We start from the raw sequence: 20,366 nt of genomic DNA, 5'->3' as shown, positions 1-20,366 counted from the left end.
AGAGATGCACATTTATATCAGCATCCCAAACTGAGCAAAGGAAACTGAAGCTTCTGTGCGAAAGGCAGTTCAGCAGCAGCAGGTTCCCTGCTCCTTGGGATCACAGGACTGAGCTAAGCTGCAGTGCTGGCCACAGGGATGCTCCGGAACCTGCCCAGGGGTAGCTACATTAGCCGGGGCTGGAGCACCGCAGATCTCAGTGCAATCAGGCGAGTCTGCTCTGGATTCCCAGCCTTCTTTCTTCAGCATGCTCAACACTGCTACGAGAAGGACCCTAAGCCCCACAGCAAATCCCCCTCTCCGCTTACTCAATACCCCAGTTAACAGGATTGTGCAAGACAAGAAATAAACTACGAAAAGTCTCCACAATCCAACGCAGTGGGACAGAAGTGGCCTGTCACTACAGCCTGCAGCTATAGGACAGTGGAGCACAACTTCTGTACCTAACGGCATGGTTATTTTTCTGCCTTTATTCCTTATGATCTGACTAATCGGCCTCTTCACACTGAAACATCATGCACTTCTTGGTGTCATCCCCAGGTCCTTGGAGCTGCGGTGAGTAACTAAACAAGGGATACAAAACGTAGTTGATTTGGGGCTGCAGCACACAAGCCAATTCATTTTCCGTCATTCGGCTCTGCTGAGCTTTTGTCATTTATCACTGACGCAGTTTCCGTGGAAGCCCCCAGATAAATCAGTGTCTAAAATAAATAAATAAAGAGCCCCAGGGCTGGATGAGGGAGCAGGTGATGGATGGCAGAGGGCAGAGCCTCGGTCTCCTGGCTGCATCTGGGGGTCTGTGGCGCTGGCAACCTAACATGTCTCAAAAACGGGTGAGATCTCAATAAATACAGCACTTTGGGTTCGGCTGCCTGTGTCACAAACTGACATTTCGGGTCAGGGTTTTGTAGACACACAAGTCTTCTCCCTTCCCATAGTTTGTTTTGGGGAGACAAACTCTAAGCAGATTTCAGCAGCAGCAGGAACAGCTGTATTTGCTGGGTTCAATCACAGATGGCTCTGGAGGGCTGGGTGCTGTGTACGTACAATAGGATCCCGGACAAGGATTTGCAAGAAGGTGATGAAGCATTTAAAGCCAATATTTACAACAGTAGGCAGGTGCTCCCAACTCTTCGTACGTGAGAAAGCTCCTGGTGAAATCAATAGGAAACCTGGAGGTTCACGCCACGAGTATTTTTACATTACTGTAATTGGTCATGCATTTGAGATGTAGCTACAACGACTGAAAACTGCGGAGAACAGCCCGAGATCTGTTTCTGCCCCAGATGCCCACATGAGGTGATGATGGTGGTGTTCAGGCAGACAGTTAAGGTAACAGGACACAGCCCGTGCAGTTTATCACCACAGGAGCCCTGGCGTTCAAGAATGTAGCCAGAGTTTTAGACAGGCAAAGAATGCTGTGACTAATTATGATTATACACTTCCCAGAGGTTTCAAAGGGTTCTGGAAGCCCCAGAAAACGGGCACCTGAAGAACATACGGAAATTTCAGCCTGAATCTCAACACTGCAGCTAGGCAAAGCAATTTGTAGGATTTTGACCTCTGTATACAGCACTTTCATACTTCTAGAAGTTGCTATTCTGCCGTTCTGGATATAATTCAAGGGCAGCAGAGAACCTAAGAGCTCTCACGTGCACCCTTGAGGCAGAACTCAGTCTTGCTCAGTTTCTGTGAGCAGAAGAGCTCCCCCTCCACAGCAGCCCATGGCTGCTCTTCACAGTCAAACTGCATTTTCAGTCCCATCACTGATAATGATCCCGTGCATCTCCACGGAGCAGCGTGCCGGGTTGGAGGTCCCTATGTATTGACCACCATCAGGGGAGGAATGATGGGAACAGGCGCTGAATCCAACCAGCAAGCCCAAGAGAAGGAGATGGGTTGTTTACCACCAGCTAGCACGCACAAACCGAAAGCATCATCCCCATACATTCTGATTTTCAGGGAAACAAACTTCTGCAAACCCAGAAAAGAAAACCAACTTTGCTACAAACAGAAGAGCAAAGTGACAACTAAAAGCTCTTTGCTTGTCGATGCAAGACAGAGGAGTCTCCCCTTACCTATGCAGCTGGGCTGGGTCCCGCTCCACGTCCCGTCGGACTGGCAGAACCTCCGGGCTGATCCCACTAGCACGAGCGGAGCTAAGCAGGAGAAGGAGACGGAAGAGCGGTACGTGAAGCCTCTGTCCTCCCTCCTGCCTTGAGCGGGTATCCCCGGATCACCGCAGAACACAGCTGCAACAGGCAAAGACAAGTGGATTGTGATGAACCTCCTCAAGAGCAAGCAACGTTAATAAGCTAAAGATGGGTCTATTAACAGCCCAAACCTTACCACTCCCTGCCATCAAACTCTGTGATTGACTAGGGAATTAGTAGTGGCAGAAGGCGTTGCTGGCTACTTTCCTTGTAATTCCCTTTTTGTCAATTGCTCTTAATTAACTTCCACCTTCTCCCCCATCTTTTCTTTTTTTTTTTTTTCTTTTTTCTTTTTTTTTCCTCCTAACAGCATGCTTAGCTTTAAAATGTATCTCTAATTGCACGATGTCAAATTGCTGTATGGTTCCATGTCACACAGAAAGCCCACTAATTATACAAGATCCAGGGAAAGGTGCAAGGAACACAGTGAGGGCTTTGTATGATTTAATATGAAAATGGCTATTGTGCAGCTGCCAGCCATTCAGCCAAGAAAAGAAATTCAAATCTGCCTTTATCATTATGAGACATTTAACTAATTTTTTTTCATTAGCTATTATATCAAGCACACAGGTTTCCACCCAGCCAAAGCTCTGCCTTCACAAAACATTCCTAACTTCTGCTGCAACAACAGTGCCCTTTGCCAAAAGGTTTTTTTCCTACGGCTTTTGGCAGTTTCAAGAGCCCTGACTGCAGAAGACTCAGTCACTGAGGAGACACGGGATAAACAGCCAGTTTTAAAGATGCCTGGTGGACAGGAACATGCAAGATCTTCAGGCTTGTTGCAAACGTGACCTCCCATCTCTGTTACAAGAGATGGAGTGACTGACTGCGTCCCCATGGCCACTACTGCCTCCTCGTTACAGAGGCGGCAAACCAAGACTCTCAGCAATTTGGTTGCTGTTGGAGGTGAGAACATTCAGACTTGGAGAGGTGTTGGAGGTGAGAACATACAGGCACTCTAAGCATCATCATGCTTTTCTCCTGGCATGCAAAACTCCCACTGACTTCAGTTAATGCAAGACTTCATGGGGCTTAGGGGTGGGAAGCACAGCAACCAGATATTTAACTTTCCGCATACTGGGCATGGTCAGTCTGCAGCCTCTCTGATATCGCCAGACAAGGCAGAGTTGACACTAAAAGCAGCTACATGGAGACCAGAGATGTTGGAGAGAGAGCATCAAACAACTGGGTTTTAATCATAGTCCTCCACCCAACGAACACGTAGATGGCTGCCTACTCACGAAAGCACTGGGGCATTTCCCCACTCCAAGTCCCGTTCCCCTCGCAGGTCAGCACAGCGGGCAGGGAGAGCTGATAGCCCTCCAGGCAGGCATAGCTCACGCTGGAGCCCCAGCTGAAGTCCGAGCCCACGACTTTCCCGTTGGGGATGGCTTGTGGGGATTTACAGATGATAGCTGAATGAAAAACAAAAGCACGCTCAGTTCTCTTGACTTCTCGGCATAGTTATTTCCATTAACAAGCAAATTCATGTAGGATCAAAGTTATGTTCTGCTCTCGGAGCAGCTCCTGGGACTGGCCTAGCAGGGGGCTGTACAAACTCTTCCAGCTGTGCGTGCAGTTGTAAACCCCAGGATTTTACTTTGAAGTTTGGAGTTAACCAAATCCCAAATCTCAAAGTCAGATTTCTGAGTCGGTGTTCATTTCCAACCGAAGGTAAGAATCCAGCCTGACTTAGTGTGAAAACTCATCTAAGATTCCCTGAAAGATTCATACATTTTGGACAACCTGGCTGAGTTTCAGCTTAGTGGTTAAATCAACAACCAGTCTGTATTTCATCTACTCTAGGGTGTTTTAATATGACATTTTTGCAGTGCTTTGCTTTTCAGCTCAGGGGAGCACTGGGAAAGATGCTAAGCTCATACAAATCAGCCTGGCCTCCAGATGAGACTCTGGCCACATTCTGTATTATTCCTGCAACATTAGCTCAGTGGAGAGAATGAAAGAGGAGCGTAAGAATTGCTCTTTACAGCCTCTGAAAGAACTGGAGTATATTTGGAAGTCTCTATGTGGTCTGCATTTATATCAGATTCATGACAGTGAATTTTCCAGATTGCTGAAGAAGTACACAAATGCTGCCTCAAGCTTTATCTACACTTGGTGAGTGAGTAAAACACTTGCAGAAGAGATCCAGCCTGTCCTGCAACTGCTCTATTATTTCCCTTTCCTATCTCCGAGCTACGGAGGCAATCTTGGAACTGAGAAATAATGAAAGGAGTTGGAAGAAACATTTTTCAGACTTCTAGATGATGCCAAAAAGTGTGTGCTTGTAGAACACAGTATTTCATTCCAGTTTGATCTGAGTTTTTGCGAAGAGTAAGTCACTTTGCTCTCTGTGCTTCACTTTTCCTTCTTGACTACAGGGATAATAGCAATTACCTCTCTCCCAGGCATATTGTGATGATTGATAGACCTAAAGATAGCAAGGTGTTCATGCTATGTTGATAGAATTGTGTAAGTGCCATAAACACCGGAGATAGATTGAATGATAGGACTGAGAAACTCCCAGGCGGGCTCCAGGCGCTACGCAGCAGTTGCTGCCTATTACCTCGTCACAAGTTACAAAAAGTCTGTGGCCTGTAAAACTTGTATCCTCCAGTCTTACCCTTGCAGGCGGGTTTGGTGCCATTCCAGGTTCGGTCTTTCGTGCAGGTTAGAGAAGATGCCCTGTCTGACTCCATCATATACCCAGGCGTGCACTGGAACACCACTGTTTTGTTGTAGGTAAAATCACTGCCCAGTCTAATGCCGTTGGCTGGCACACCGGGGTCTCCACAGTTGATCACTGCCAAAGAAAAAGAAAGAAGCATTTCTGGCTGACCATCCCTTGTCTCACACTTCTGGATCTGCAATAACTAGAAACCTGATGGTCCTGACCATTTTTCAAGGCAGGATGTAATCCACTAATGGTGGAGAAGGGAGCACTTGTAGCACGGAGGATTTGGGCAGCGGCATTAGCTATGGAGCGGGCTGGGCTACAGCACGTGGAGAAAACTTTGCTTCTACTCAGTGGAGCGAGCAGTGATCTTAATAGCGCATTAAGACCTTGCAAGAAGTATTAACGCACATTAAACATTAAAGAAAAACCTGGGTGAAATCTGGGCTAGGTGGAAGACAGTTTGCCCATGGCACCGCACCCCCTCCTCTCTTTACCCTCGTCGCGGTCTCTTATGCAAGACCACGTTTGCCGTCATCCACGTTCCTGCTGCAGGCCCCGCGGCGGGGAGCTGCGAGGAAACGCAACACGTTCACGGAGGGCTCCGGAGCCGGGGCTCTGCCCACGCGCGCCCCGGTGCCGGCACAGAGGCAGGCAGGAACGCTCGCGTTCGGAAGCGGCCCCGCAGAGCCGCTCCAGGTCGGTTGACATCTACTCGAGAAAACTATTACAGAGCTCCCTTCATCCAACTGGAAAAAACAAACCCAAAGCAAGAGTTTTCCATTAGGCACTCGCAGAGATTGCAGGCTGAGCGACTGCTGCTGCCGCTAGACGGTTTAGCTGAGTTTCTCAGCATGGCACACGCGTGTGCGCACATCCACAGCGAGCATCCAACACACCCTGACAACCCGTCCCCAGAGCCTGGCAGCAGCGTTCAACTCATCTTCCAGGAATCCACCCCAGCGCTCACCTGTACACTCTGGACTGGTCCCAGTCCACGTCCCGTTCACCGTGCAGTGCCTGCTCAGCACTCCTGTGGAGTAATAGCCTTCCCGGCACTGATATATAATGGAACTGGAGAAAACCAAGCCGTCGTTAAATATAACCCTTGCGTTGCTGGGGGTTCCTGGGTTTCCACAGGATATAACTAGAAAGCAAAATAGCAAAGTTAAAAAAAGAAGAAAACCCAAAACAAAAAAAAACCCCAAGGCTTTCATCCTGCAATTGACTGTTCTCAATAAAAGTAAGATTAGCTGCAGAGCCCCTGGATCAGCTCAGACAGAGCAGGCTATTCTGAGGAAAATCAGCTACATCAGTCCAACAGGATCCCAAGCGCCGCTCCCCAGCTCGGAGCAAGGGCTCCACCTTGCCAGGCAGCACGTCCCAAGGCTGTGTGCAGCATCCCTGGCAGGGACTGAAAACAAAACTCCGTCCCCGCAGCACCAGCCCCGCTCCTCTCCTGGGGATCCTGCGGTTCACCGTCGCAGCCCCGCCTGGGAGCAACCTCCTCCTCCTGCTCCTCCAGGCTGAAGGAAGAACTTGTGTCCGCTTGTTGCGGAGACCTTATCCCAGCTCTCAACCTCATGTCTGGTCCTTCGGCTTAATAAAGCAGGTGGTGCCAAGCATGGAGCCCCTCCGTCCTCCAGGAGTTGGGGAGCCCGGACCTGAGCGTGCCGCTTTGCCTCCGGCCCCTTCGGGAAGCCGACAGCTTTGCAGACTGCAAAGGAACGGAAGCAGCAAGGGAGCCCGCTGCTCTCCCACTGTGGCACTGCCCAGCTATATCCAGTTATGCTTTCAGAGGAGGGAGAATATTGTGGGAATACAATTATAGGTTTGTCAGTACCCAAGTTTTATGTCTGAAGTACCTCAGCACCACAGCAATAAAAGGGCGTCAGAGTGAATGGTGGTGCACGAAGGTCTGTCATGACAAAATAAGCACCTGCAATAATTGCATCCAGCCCTCATTTACTCTGAAGTTACAGGACATAAAAGAAAATCATATGAATCAAGGAAAGGCTTAAACGGCATGCTCCCTGCTCTTTGATAAAGAAATTCCTGGCTCCCACCCCTCCCCAGCAACGTGCCACCATCTCTGCAAGAGCATCGGTCTGTGCAGACGCAGGGTGACCGTCCCTGCCCTGGGACCCCTCCCCACACACGCCACAACGCTGCCGGCCATTCTCCACGGGGAAATGCAACGTCAGGCCCCAGCAGGAATGCAATGAGCACAGGCCACCAACGCAAGGAGAGAAGTCTTCCTCCGCCTTGTTGCTTAGTTTGCCGACAGCCTGTTAACACACGAGCTTGTTGGAGGCATATCTGTTTGACAGGAGGAAACTAATAACCGTTCTGGACTGTGTGCGCAGAAACTCTGCATGCCCCTAGAATCATCCGAGGTGCGCTCTCGTTACGGATTTCTCATGCAGCCAACGTCTCTGTGATACGCGGTGTCATTTCCAAGAGATGCTGGGATAAAAGTCAGATTCTATCAACTCAGAAAAAGCTCTAAATTACTATTTCACTGCCCGCCCATCCATCAGCTGGTCTCTCCTGCCCAACCTCCTCCATGCATGTGGCCAAACACACACAGAGGACCCAAAAATATTACTTTTGTGACTATAAGGAGAGACTCACGGAAACGGTTTAATCACAGTGTGCATCAGCTGCGACCTGCATAGGTTAGATATAAAAGAAGCCATAAAGGTAAGGATGAAAGGTTCGAACTTTGAAAATCATAATTTAAATATAAATAGGATCTAATCATGCAAGTGAGCAGTAAGAGGGTAAATAATTCCCTTTGGCTTCAGTGGGAGATGCAAAATAAATTAGGCCCCAAAAGAAAACTGGTTTTGGATCTGATTTTTGAAAGGTATAAATCCTGAAGACCTTGGAAGTCCCATAGTCATACCCACTCACGTCTCCTTAAGAATCTCAAACCCAACCATCCTTAAACTGAAGTCAAAATTCAAGAAAATAACCTGAAAATCAACTGCATCAAATGGGGATTTCTTAAAGTTGCTGGTTCTTTACCAGGGAAATATTTCAGGAGATGATGCTCAGCTGAAATGACTGATGCGACACGAAAGGTTTGACTCTCCGCTGCAGCAGAAAGAGCGCAAGGGGTGCCAAGAGCCAGCTCGTCCCGCTCCTCTCACCCAAGTCTCAGCTTCTGCCACGTTGCAGAAGACGCGACAGACAAGCGCAGGAGTCCAGACCTTTTACACCCCGACCGGCACACGTCTCCCCGCTTGTGCCGAAGACTCAGGAGCCCCGGCCCCAGTCTGCTCCGGCCGCGCAGCCCTGCCAGGCTGAGGAGCACCGCAGGGCACTCCTGCAGTGCCAAACCCCACTGCTGCTTTTGAAACATTTCAAACGCCCTGGGACTTACAGATTGTCAGAGAACGCCCCCACCTTCAGTTTCTGGGTTTGTTTCTTTTTTAAAGGACATTTTGTTCCTACAGTTATTTTTATGAAGTCCTTTTTGAGCAAACCCCACAGAAAAGCTTGCTAAATGCAATTAACTCCATCCCCACCAAGGACTTGCACACCTCCAAAGCCCACCCGCAGCGCAAGGTTGGCCGAGCCGCTCCAGGCCAAGCAGTGGGATGGGGAGAGCTCAGCCTGGCGGGCCCCACGTGGAAGCCTAACGGGAGATGGCTCAGTGGGCACCAAAGACCTGAAAACGTGCTCCTGAGCCCTCCTGCAAACTCAGCTACTTGCCCTAACCCGGGAGCTCCTTTCAACGCTTTATTGCTTCCTCAGGTCTGCCGCGAAGCCAAGGGCACGCTGCCTCCCTGCCGCGTCCCTCGCTAACTCTTACAGTTATCAAACACGAAGGGCGGCTGACTGGGGGGCTTCGGAGCAGCGGCTGGCCGCGGCGGGCGCGACAGCAGGCTGCACAGTGGTGCTGCGACACTCTCCCCCAACTCCTCCTCCTAGAGAGGAACCGATTTTGTTTTTTGAGGATGCGTGCTGTGCACGTGTGCTGGGGCGGCCCGCGAGCAGAGAAAGCGGGGGCTTCGGTGTCTGCCTTTACTCCCGACGACAGCCAGAGCTGCTCCCTGCGATCCCATCGCTGCTGGGGGGAGCTGGGAAGCTTCTGTACACTACAAAGTGGCCTCTGCTATATAAAACATCACAAAGCTCAGAGGTGCTCCAAGGCTCAGCAATAATTAATTTGATTCCAATCCATATGTCCTTTTTCTGAAAAGCTTATTAAGACTCTCCCTTTGCCTTTTTACGTGTTTTACAGCGAGAAGCTGCTGGGAGAAGGGAATTTCTCTGGGTCCTGTTCAGGCGCTCAGCTCGGAGCCGGCGCAGCTGGGCATGAAGCGAGTGATGCTCAGAGCACGGTCAGACGAGGCCACCGAGCTCCCCCCCAACACGTACCACCATCAGCCAAAGCAGCATCGTCCAGAGCAGGGCAGGGGGGCAAGTGCTGTTACTTATTATCCACTTTAAGTTCCCCCAGCCCTGCACAGCAAATACCTCCCCTGAACACCGGGAGAGGGGCTTATTTCAGGGTCTGTCTTTCAGCCACTGCCAAGAGAAGGCACATTTCTGCAAGAGGCAGCAAGCCCTGCTCGTCAGAAACTGCAGCGAGGAAAAGCTGAGGGCTGATGACTGCCATCAGTGCACGTCTGACTATGCTCGAGGTGGCGTGCGAATACAGCGTCCTTTGCACCTTCCCCCTCCTCTGGCCCAATCTTTATAACCGTCGGTCCTTCTTCTGGGCTCTGCTGCCATCCGACCGCCCGGCTGAAACACTCTCCTAATGACGCCTGACACATCAGGCAAAACCTCCTGCTGGAATAAGACACAGCTGAGAGCCTTTGGAGTCTCAAAGCCTTTGCTTCAGGGCTGGTAATTTCCATGCTGTTTAATTTAATCCGTAACCCATAACCCACCTAACCATGCACAGAGAGAAAGAAGATCCCAGCCCTGCCACCTCCCATGTCCTCAGCGGTCAAGTGGGCGTGAGACAAAACTCAGTTTCTTTTCCCAGTCTTATCACTTAAAATAAACACATTTCTGTCTACTCAAACTGCCAAAGAGCATCCAGAGCCCCATCTCATTTTGGATGCAGTTTTAATTCACCTGGAGAAACAAGAAACATTATAAAAGAAAAATTCTGCTCAACTTCTGAGAGGAGGAGGAGGAGCGTACAGCATAGCACAGCTGATGAGTCCCCTCCTGCACCACTCCTCAGTGAACACAGACGGGGCATCAGGAAGGAGGAGAAAGAAGGAAAAAAGCATCTAAAATTTCATTTACACTTTAAAAATCTGCTGGAAATTAAAGCTAAATGAGGCCTGAAATCTGCAATTTTTAGAAAGCCAGGGAAGCTGCTGTTACTGGGGACAACAAAACCAGAGCTACATAAAACAGACTGAAGCAGGAATCTCAGAAGGAGTCCCTGCAATTAATTTAATTCCAAGCCATTTGTACATTTTGGAAAAATCAATTGTCTCTTCTTCCTTCCTCCTTATTGCTTTGGTTGTCTTAAAAATATTCTAGTGGGTAAAAGGTACAAGGACTAAGAGCCGATGAGTTTCAAGGTGACGCTCTGTGAAGCCCAGTGCTCCCCTCTGCCACACACACCCCCTCCGTGGATCAGAGCTCTACTGGTCCCAGCGCAGGAAGACGCCGACGGTCGAACATCAGCCCCTTGACTTCAAAGTCAAGCGCGTGCTTTGTAATTGAATCTATTACGGCAGTTTGCTCTCTCTCTGAAATGGAGGTAACAGCTCCTCTCTCCTTCCCTTCTATTTATGCTGTAGGATTTGCACGGTGTCCTCTCTACGTCTGTGCACTTGTGTGTTCCTCTGCAGTGGGCCCTCATCTCCTGCTGAATGGATTGAGACCCTCTGTGCTCACCTAGCAGCTAATCGGGAGAGCAATTTGCACTGCATTCCCTGGGCAGGCGAGCGCCGATGACCTGTGAAGCCCCATCAGGCTTGATTTCGCTCAATCCTGGTGGCTGAGAGCAGCAAACAAGTGGCTGAGTCGGAGAGCTAATGCACCACGGAGGTGCTGAGCGGCTCCGCTGCCATGCTGGAGCTTTTCCACATCAGCAGAGATGCCCGTTCCTTCCACGCACCTGCCTGGGCACTCAGCTCTCATCTTCATTTGCCCTCCATTCAATCCCAAAATTGATCTCTCCCCTCCCTCTCCTGTAAATACCTGTTCCAGAAAGTTGAATGTAACACTCAAAGTGCAGCCAGAAGAACACCTTTGTAGTGCTTGCAGCTCGCTGTGAATACAAATGACAGAGACACAGCACGCTGCTCATCACTGTAAATTACTTTCCTATATTGGCCAGTCAGCACTTAACATTAAATGACTACATTATAGGCATAATGTTATTATTATTCATAAAGTATGAAAAAAAATCTGCCAGGGATCCGTATTTTGGTGCCTCTGGACCCTGATGGGTTATTTATCCTGAGATTAATGAACAGAGCCTTTCCACCAAAAGAAAAAAACAGAGAATGAAAAAAACCCAAGACCTGCATGTATTAATAACATGATTCAGTGTCTTTTCAATCAAGAGCTCCATCAATTTGGAATAAATTTCCAATTCATTTACAAACCCTCTCTCAGCTTTTGGCTTTCAAATCAGCTGGAGAGAAGCACTTGCCCAGGTCTCCTTGCATTTGGTATCCTGCCTCGTTTTGGCTGTTGTTCTTTCCCCAATTGATTTTTAAACACTTTTATAAAACAGTAGCAGCGAGCAACACAGCTCAGAGAATCTGGCTGGGAGTTTATTAGATTGGATTATAGGGTCTTACTTGAGTCCTTCAAATGGAAAAATAAGGGGTTTGGGGTTTTCAAACATGAAAATATGCTTACTAGATTATAATTTGCATTTTGCGTTTCTGCTTAATGTAAATGACTCTTGCATGTGCCAGTTCCAGCTTTAACGGAGGTTTGAAGCTATTGACATTTCTCATTCTGCTGAATTTCCTCAACAAAGCAACAATGAATTAATCAGTGGTCCCTACAGATGTTATACCAAAACGGGGCCTTTCTGATCATCTAGCTGGATACGTGATGCAGATCAAGAGACACTCACCCCAGAGATTCTTGCAGCGAGCCTGTTGGTGACAGTCTCGGGGGATGACTGGAAGTGAGGACCAGATCCCAAAGGCTCTTCCCACCCTATACCTCAGCCCAGTTGTTGGCATGAGCACGTATGACCTGAAATCCTTTGTACCGTCCTGGTGTACCCTGCATAGCGGAGCAGAGCTGGGCACACAAAAGGTGATATCATCCTCTAGCACTGAAAAACCCTCCTGGGAGACGTGACCTACAGATGTTTGGGAAAGGGGAGAATTGAGGCTCCTTGACGTACATGGAGTATTTGGAGGAAATGCTGAACAAGAGTATTATTTCTGACAGCACCGGGCTGTCCCTGGCAACTAGAAGAGAGGGAACGGGCTGGCTGGGCAGCCGTCCCTGTTGCAGTAATTCTGGGGACACCCACAGCAGGCTTGGCGTGATGCAGGAGAGGATGCGGAGTTGGAAAAGTACCTTCACACTCCGGCTGCGTGCCGCTCCAGGAGCCGTTGGCTTGGCAGGTCCTCTCGGATGAACCCCGGAGCACGTAACCGGGCTCGCAGCTGAACCGGACCACGCTGCCTACATCGAAGTCATCTCCCAGCCCGATGCCATGGGAGGGGATCCCCGGGTCACCACACACGCCCTGGCTGCCTCCTGTTAAGAAGAGAGCACAGCATCAGCAGAGTAAGCAAGTCATGGGTTTGCCCTTCTTCCCTCTCAACTGCACATGTTCAGAGGGCCAGCGCACAGACCTGGATCGCGTGGCTGACTCAATTTAACTCTGACTGGCTCTCAGCAGAGCGGGGAAATTCCAGATGAAATGTCCCCTCGCACCGGGAGCCCACTGGTTTTAAGCTGGTTGCAAAATATGGCCATAACTCCCGAATCTCAAGATGGAGCCCCCACCAGCTGCAGCTGCGTTCTGTGGCAGCTGCTCCAGCAGACAGCAGCTCGGTTGCCAGCACCAGCCACGTGAACGGTTTCCCTCCAAGCAGAAATTACGACATGCTCCGAGCCACCTCAGCACGCCCTACTGTATTTGCAGAACAAGAAGCTGGTGGGTTTGGAGCACAGAGGCAGGAGGGATCCAGCTGAGAAACATCCGCTCGAACAAGTTGTGAACACTCTGAGCCGCCGGCTGTAAGTTAGGGGGACAGGAGGAAGGGAGCAGCTGTAGCAGATGCCTCGCAGGGGTTCTCTGGAGCAGGCTGGAGAAATGCCCACCTCCTTACTGCCTGACACCGGCTCACACCGCGTACGTCTGTTCTTGGCTTTCTCCGCTAATGATCTGCGTAAACGCATCCACCCTCAAGCCAGGAAAGAGTATTTCACTGCTGCAGCTGGCAGCGAAGTTCCCGGTTCCTGGGCCTTCTGTGCTTTGCTGCAGGTACAGCCTTTGCAGTGCTTCGTGTAGTATAAAACATAATGAGAGTATTCATCATCTGGGGAACGTACTTGCTTGTAAAGAGAAGGGGAGAATGCTCCAGGTTCAGCATTTTCTTTCACGTAATGACTCATATCAAAGTCTTTTGTTTCATCTTGCAAAACTGCTGTCACACTGTAGGGATCTTCTGCACATAACGGAGAACCTTTGGCAGGAGATGATGTGAGCTGTATTCTGCCTCTTCACTGCTTTTGTAACTGTACCGCCTGAGTTTGGTGCAGAAGAGGAGCCCCTCCCCAAGCCCTCGGGTGGAAATCGTGGTTCTGAGGTACTGGTCATTCACCTGGCCCCAAATCAGAGAGGGCCTGTCAAACGCCATCAGCCTTGGTCCAACGCTGCCTCCGTGAAGTCATTCAGAACAATCACATGCAACAGATGTCAGCAGGAACTAGTCAGAGGAATGCTGAATGTTTCCAAAAATCCACCCGCACAGATGACAGGAGAGACAGTGAAAACCTCATGGGGAAAAGGCACGAATTAGAGCAGAAAACCCTTCCGAGCAGCTGCAGATCAAGAACTCTGCAGATACGGCTTCCGAATATGAGGATGACTCCGCCCGATTTCTTTTTCCCGTCCAAAGCAGAGGTTAAACTTGGTCAAGTGGAGCTGCTAAATCTAAGTGGCATAATTAAAAATTAACACTCGTCCCAAATGCTTTGCTCCAGCTAAGTTCTTATTTTGTCTGTCTCTATGCTCTCCAAGCAACAGGATGGCGTGGGGAGGGCTTTGCACAGCATCCTGCCAGTCGTTCAGCACCCTTCCTTCTACAGGTGGCCATCAGCTGAGATCCCAGCAACCCGATTTCAGGAAGGCTTGGCAAGCACATCTCACTGCGTCCCCCAGGACTTTGACCCAAGGCAATCTCATCAGGGACTTTTTTGCTTATCAGGATATTTTCAGTGCAAGACGTTTTTCACTCTGGCACGGGAGTGGGGATGGACTTCTGTTGCTAAACTGCTCTCAGTGGAGACGCTGATAATGTGGAAACTCATCGTACCGGCTTCCACTTGCCTTGTGCAGACCTGGGACTGCTGTGGTGCTGTAACAGCAGATGTCAGGCCCTGGAAAGGGGCCACGTGTGCTTCTTCTATTGGAATGCATGAGAAAGAGGATCAGATGCTGCAGTCAGGATGCAAGGACCTGATTTTGCATAAGACACGTTCATCTGGTACAGTCTCTGCATGGAGAAAACTGTAAAGCAGCAAGCTGCAGTCCACCTCCTACCACAAACATTTGCTGCAGTGATTTATTCCTCGTCTTGCAAGCTGAGTAGTTTCCTCTCTGCCAGTGCTTATCCTCCACGTTGCAGGAGACTGGATAGCTGACAGACAGTGATTTTCAGAGTCTTCCACGATCTCCCTCTGTAGCATGTGCATTCCTCCAGCTCAGCAAAGCACATCAGGCTGCCCCCTCGCAGGATAAAAAGGGGTAGTGGGGGATGGGGCTCCCCATCCCCTCCTTCCCAAAGCCCCCCTCACCTGAGCAGTGCGGCAGGGAGCCGCTCCAGCGCCCGTCCAGCTGGCACATGCGAGTGGAGTTGCCGATCAGAGTCCGCTTCCCGAGGCAGCTGTACCGGACCACAGAGCCCACGGTGTACTTGTCACCCGAGATCTGAGCGTGGGGTGGGGAGCCGGGGTGGCCACAAGAGATCACTGTAAGAGACAGATGCAACAGCTTCAACCACGAGGGAACTGCCTGCGATGCTCGTTCGAAGGCAGATGCAGCAGGTACACAGCAAAGCACTGCATGTTTGAGGTTGCTGCACGGGACCTTGGCAGCTTAAACCCGCTCGTCTGCCCCAGAGCCCACCAAACGCCCGGTGGCTCATGCCACGGTGCACGCGTGGCATAGCAGACCTTCCATCAGTCTCCTTCTGGGGGACATGAGCTCATCCTGCAAGAACTGCCAAGGGTTTGTGCATAAATGCCTGGTCTTGACACTGACAGGCATTTTGCAGGTTCCTTGGAAAACTCATCCCTTCTGAAACATGAATATTTCCATGCACACCCTCACCCCCTCCCACCCCCAGCAGCACCAGGTCCTGCGACACAGAGCTGCAATCGATGCTGTGTCACACCTGACCAAATTATCCCGGCAGATTCTGAACAGTGCTTACTCGACCATTGCTAGTGAAAAACCACCGCTAACAATAATTAATAGGTTTACTTTAGCTTAGCAATCAGAGTGGAGACAGGGAAGCTGTTGACAAATACACTGACAGGTCTAGAGGCTATTAGACAGGTTTGGATGAAGATGCTCAGCATAAAGACCATGCACCACTGTGTTTCTGAAGGAAAGTGTCCGTAACGGATATCTTATCTCCCTCTGCTAGAGTCTAAAAATAACAATACTGGCATTAGGTAGAAAACATGATGTATGTTTCAATAAAAAGGAGAGCACGCGCATGTTTGGGCATGTGGGCGTTGAAATATGCTGGTGCAGAGCTGTGACTAAAACCAAGGACGCTTTGCAAGGAAATGGGTTTGATAGCTAATACTTAAACTCATACTGTAACTAACAATTTAATAACAGATACTCCAGCAGACTCAGCTAAGTTTAAAACCTGTGGCGGTATTAAGGTTTTTAAAGGATTTATGTACACAGCGTGAAGACTGTTTCTTCTGATGCGTTAGGCTCTGCTCCCGTGTACTTTACTTATGGGACTCGCTCTCCCACCCCTCAAAGGGGATCAACTCTGTTTCACTCCCTCCTCAGAAACAGGCATGAGACAACATTTGCAACCCCAGCTTGTCTGGCATCAACCTTTTTAATTATGTTTTAGAAAGTGCCTAGTAATTTTAGGTACCCAGCTATAAACACTCGAAAGGGGTATGGGTTTCAGCACTGAGACATCTTAAGTTCAACACACAAAAAACCAAACCCATGCAAAAATCTCTTACTTTTTTTTCTTTAAACTATTAAGCCCATGAATCCAGATAATCAGTCGTAAAACTGACCTGAGTTTCCAATTTTGAAAATGCCCACAAATCCTCCAAGTCAATGGATGCTCAACATTTTAAGGAAGGAGATCACTTTTACTTAGCTGGCAAGCTGTGGACTGAGGGGGCCCGAGATATTGGGCTCCCAGGTTCTAGAAGGTGACCACCCTCCCGGAGCCCCTGCGGCTGCGGTAACACGCCGTTATCTTTTGTCAATTCCCCAGGGCCGGTGCAGGGTGCTGCAAATGCGAGAAGGTGGCATGTTGCTAACAAAAGGAAAGGAAAATGTGCCAAAGACTACTTTGTATGACTAGGTGTCGAAGGATAATACAAGAAAAAAAGAAACAATCATGGCTTTGGAACAGCTCAGCGGATTCGAACTTAAGGAGCTCCATTTCTGACTGCTTTAGCGATTCGATATGCCAGGTAATGAGATCGCAGCTGCTTTAGTCTCCAAAAGGAGATGCTAGCTGTGCTGGGGGCTGGTCTGCTCCTCCTCTGCCTCGCTGGGCAGCCCTGTGTCAACTCCAAACCCATCTGGAGCTCGGTCTCCCTCAGTGTAAGACAGGGACAACAGCACTGACATCTTTCATGCAATGCCTGACTCCTGCGCTAGGTATTACTACCAGGGCATGTGACCACCGTATTTTGCGTCTTTCTACACAGAGGTTTTCTACGCTACTGGAAATAGCCCTTAAGCCAAATCATCACCCAGAACCTCCTAACTCTCTCTGCAAACCGCAATGGCAGAAAGGGCCAAGATACTGTAAGAAAGGGGGAAAACGTAGAGCAAGGGTCGGGAAGCAAACCCCCTTTAGCACCCGTGTTGCAGCAGAATAAAGGCTACATTTATTTCTCCGTCGCACTGTCATTTCCCTCCCCCAAAAGCCGCGGGTATGAGCGCAGGTATGGAAACTCAGTCATGCCTGAGCGGTGCTAAATATGCTCCGTCCTCAGCCAGGCTAATTGCACGCTGCTTCCTACGAAGACCTGTGTTGCAGAAGTTCTGCTGCCCTTCTCCACCTGCAATACTTTTGCTGGAGCTGCGTGGAACCAGTAAAACTCGGGGGGAGCTGCCTTCCCCTGCAGAGGGAAACCATCTCTAACAGGATTTCTCTCCTCAGACCACATATTTTCCCTTCTGTGGGCAGGATCCAGAGGCCAGTGAAGCTGATGGAACAATTCCCATGGACTACGAAGGGCTTTAGATCCAGACTTCTTACATGACCATTCAGCTAAGCAACAGAGAACTACAGGGGATGAGAGCCTGTGGTGGATGGGTATTATTCTGAAGAACTTACAAAGACACTGTGGGAGGGCACGGTCCCAAGTGCCATCCCCCTGACAGGTAAGGACATGTGTACCCAGTAAGTAATATCCATGGCTGCACTGATACGAGACAGTTGTTCCAAAGCTGAATCTGTGAGGACCACTTGGCTGCACTTGACGGATGCTGTTTTCCAGGTGCCCAGGGTCAGTACAGTTTACAACTGCAAACAAACAACAAAAAAAACACAAAACAAAGGGTGTAACAAAGAACAAAGGATTCTCCAAAAATCAGCAGGAAAAGGGGAAAAAATTGTGAACCACAATTTAAGTTGGGGTTTTTTGGGTGGGTGGGGGTTGTGGATTTTTTTTTTTTTTTTTTTAAGATTCTTTAAGGCAGAAATAGAAAAAAATCCTTATTAAAAGGAAAAAAGAGAGAGTAGATGCAATCCTGCAGGCTCTCCCCCTGCCACGCGAGGCTCAGCAGCAGCCTTGCTCCCTGGCCCCAAACCAGGACTTACATCAGCCAGTTGAGAATAACTGATTTCTAGACCGACACAGCAACAGTATTGACGGAGACACTGGATTAAGGGAGTACAGAGGAAGGGAATGCAGGGAGGGGAGGGAATTTGATAAGTGAACTTGAGTGCTAATACCAATGGAAGTAGGGCAGCCTAAAAGTAGAAAAGGTTCTGCACAAAGATCGTGGTGTCTGCTTTGAATAAACTGGTCTAGGGTTACCACGATGACCTCTGCTAAGGGTCTGGCCTGGTATTTTCTTGTGTCCTCCCCACCTACAACACATACTTCGATGTCTTGGAGGATGCAGAGCCGGGCAGGGTCATTAACAGTTTTGAGTGAAGCCCAAGGGAAAAATCAGGTTTGTTGCATGAGATTTACACAGCCCTTGGAGCTCAAACATCACTTGTACGTTCCTGAAGAACTGCAAGATTTGTTTTACATAAATTTATGACAGCGTCAAGCTGGATTTTAGGAACCCAGAGAAACCAATGAGGAAGGTGCAGACAAGTCCCGTTTGCCCAGAGCAGGGCGGAGGCAGGCGACTTACTGCGGCAGGCGGGCAGGGTGCTGCTCCACTGTCCGTTGGCCAAGCACTGGGACTGCGATGCTCCTTCCAGGCGGTACCCAGCGTTGCACACAAACTTGGCCACATCGTTCAGATTGAACTGACTGCCTTGGGTCAAGCCATTGGCAGGGTTGCCAGGGTGGCCGCAAGTAATAGCTACAATTAGAATTAGAGATGTTACTTTTTTGCCTGGAAGAAGTGGATTATCCATTGGAAAAAGTTCCCAAGGAAGGAAACCATAAAAAAACCCCACATCAACCCTGAAACCCACACCAGCTTCAAAGATTTGTGGCCAGCTCTGTTGAAATACTGAATCAAGTTGAGACCATCATACCTTTGTTCGTTTTACTGGCATAAGAAATTCTCTGAACCGCTCTCTAAGCAGTGGAGTGCCAGCATCCTACTGACTTATGCCGTAAATCCCTAGAGCTCCTCTTCAAAAATCCCAGCTACTGCTATTATTGCCTTACATTACCCTGGGCATCACACACAGTCATGAAACCTGACGTTTTCCTCCCTCTCCCTGGTGCAAGTCAGATGTATGTTCACTGCAGTATAAAGTTACACCTGGAGGGATAGTTAAAAGAGAGGAAAAATACAAGAAAAATCAGGTTTCTAGCATATGGCCTAGAAAGCTTAAATCTTCCCGCTTTAAGTTTGAAAAACTTTGGGGGCAAACCTTTATTTCTAAATCCCTGTAATGAGGGTTTTTGTGCAGTTCTTGTTCCTGTGGCTGATGTTAGCTTGGGCCAGCCAGGAGGTAAAGGGTCCCAGTCTGAGCCGCTCCGACAACGCCCAGGGAAGGCGCAGAGGCAAAGGCTGGAGCAGCAGTAAGCACACACAATACTGAAATTCAAAGTGCTTTTGCCTGGGCCACTCTGCCGGCACCTCGGCAGAGGTGGGCGATGCAGGGAGGATACAGCCCCTGCTGCGAGCGAAGCCTGGAGACCTTTGCTTCGAGCACAGCAGCGAGTTCCACTGCGCAAAAGGAACGTCAGGATACGCCATACAGAGATTTTTAGCTGCTTAAGGAATGCGACATCTTCCGCCAGCTGAGGACAAAGCAGTACTGATTATCGTCAGTAATGGGTAATGGTCCATCAGTAAAAGTCCAGCAGTTTAGCTGTACAGCTGCCAAAGCCAGAAGCTAGAGGGGAAGATGAAATTCCCACAAAAGATCCATAACACATTTGACTGCCAGGGCTGGACTATACCGCAGGGATGGGAATTTATTCCTTATGCAAGCTGGTGACAGGTACGGGTCTAAAAAATATGAAGCAAGATAGCCTTTCAGTGCTGCAGGAAGCAGATGTCAGGTTCTCTGAGGTACTTCTGAATATGATTATACATGTTTTGAAACAGGTGATGAATTCTGTCCCCAAAAAAAAAGGCTCCCTGCAGTTGGCATGGATCAAAAAGACCCGTTCACACAGAGGGAGCAACTGTAGCAGGTTTAAAGAGAAAATATCAGGACAGTAGGAAATTATAATGTGCTAACACACAGTGCCCTGAGCTGCTTCAGAAGCAATAAAACCTCAAGGCATCTAATTTCAGAGCCCAACAATGTTCTGCTTTAATGACATTAAATTTATGTTATCCATAAGGCCTAACGTAGTGTAATAACTTCAAGGCCAACTTCTGCTCATGAGACACCTTTACAGATCTCTGCACAAAAGCTTGA

General features: G+C 49.2%; 1 protein-coding gene across 1 annotated transcript in view; it reads right to left on the bottom strand.

The window, feature by feature from the left end:
* Nucleotides 1–20,366, bottom strand: part of CSMD2 (CUB and Sushi multiple domains 2) — a 307,900-nt gene that overhangs the window by 12,950 nt on the left and 274,584 nt on the right. The window contains 8 exon segments of the mRNA XM_075173206.1: nucleotides 2,079–2,252; nucleotides 3,455–3,628; nucleotides 4,837–5,016; nucleotides 5,858–6,034; nucleotides 12,421–12,603; nucleotides 14,872–15,045; nucleotides 17,634–17,822; nucleotides 18,668–18,841. Coding sequence (XP_075029307.1) covers nucleotides 2,079–2,252; nucleotides 3,455–3,628; nucleotides 4,837–5,016; nucleotides 5,858–6,034; nucleotides 12,421–12,603; nucleotides 14,872–15,045; nucleotides 17,634–17,822; nucleotides 18,668–18,841 — 1,425 coding nt within the window.

This window comes from Calonectris borealis, chromosome 25, assembly GCF_964195595.1.
Source record: "Calonectris borealis chromosome 25, bCalBor7.hap1.2, whole genome shotgun sequence".
Classification (NCBI taxonomy): Eukaryota; Metazoa; Chordata; class Aves; order Procellariiformes; family Procellariidae; genus Calonectris; species Calonectris borealis.
This window is presented reverse-complemented; position numbering and strand designations above follow the sequence as displayed.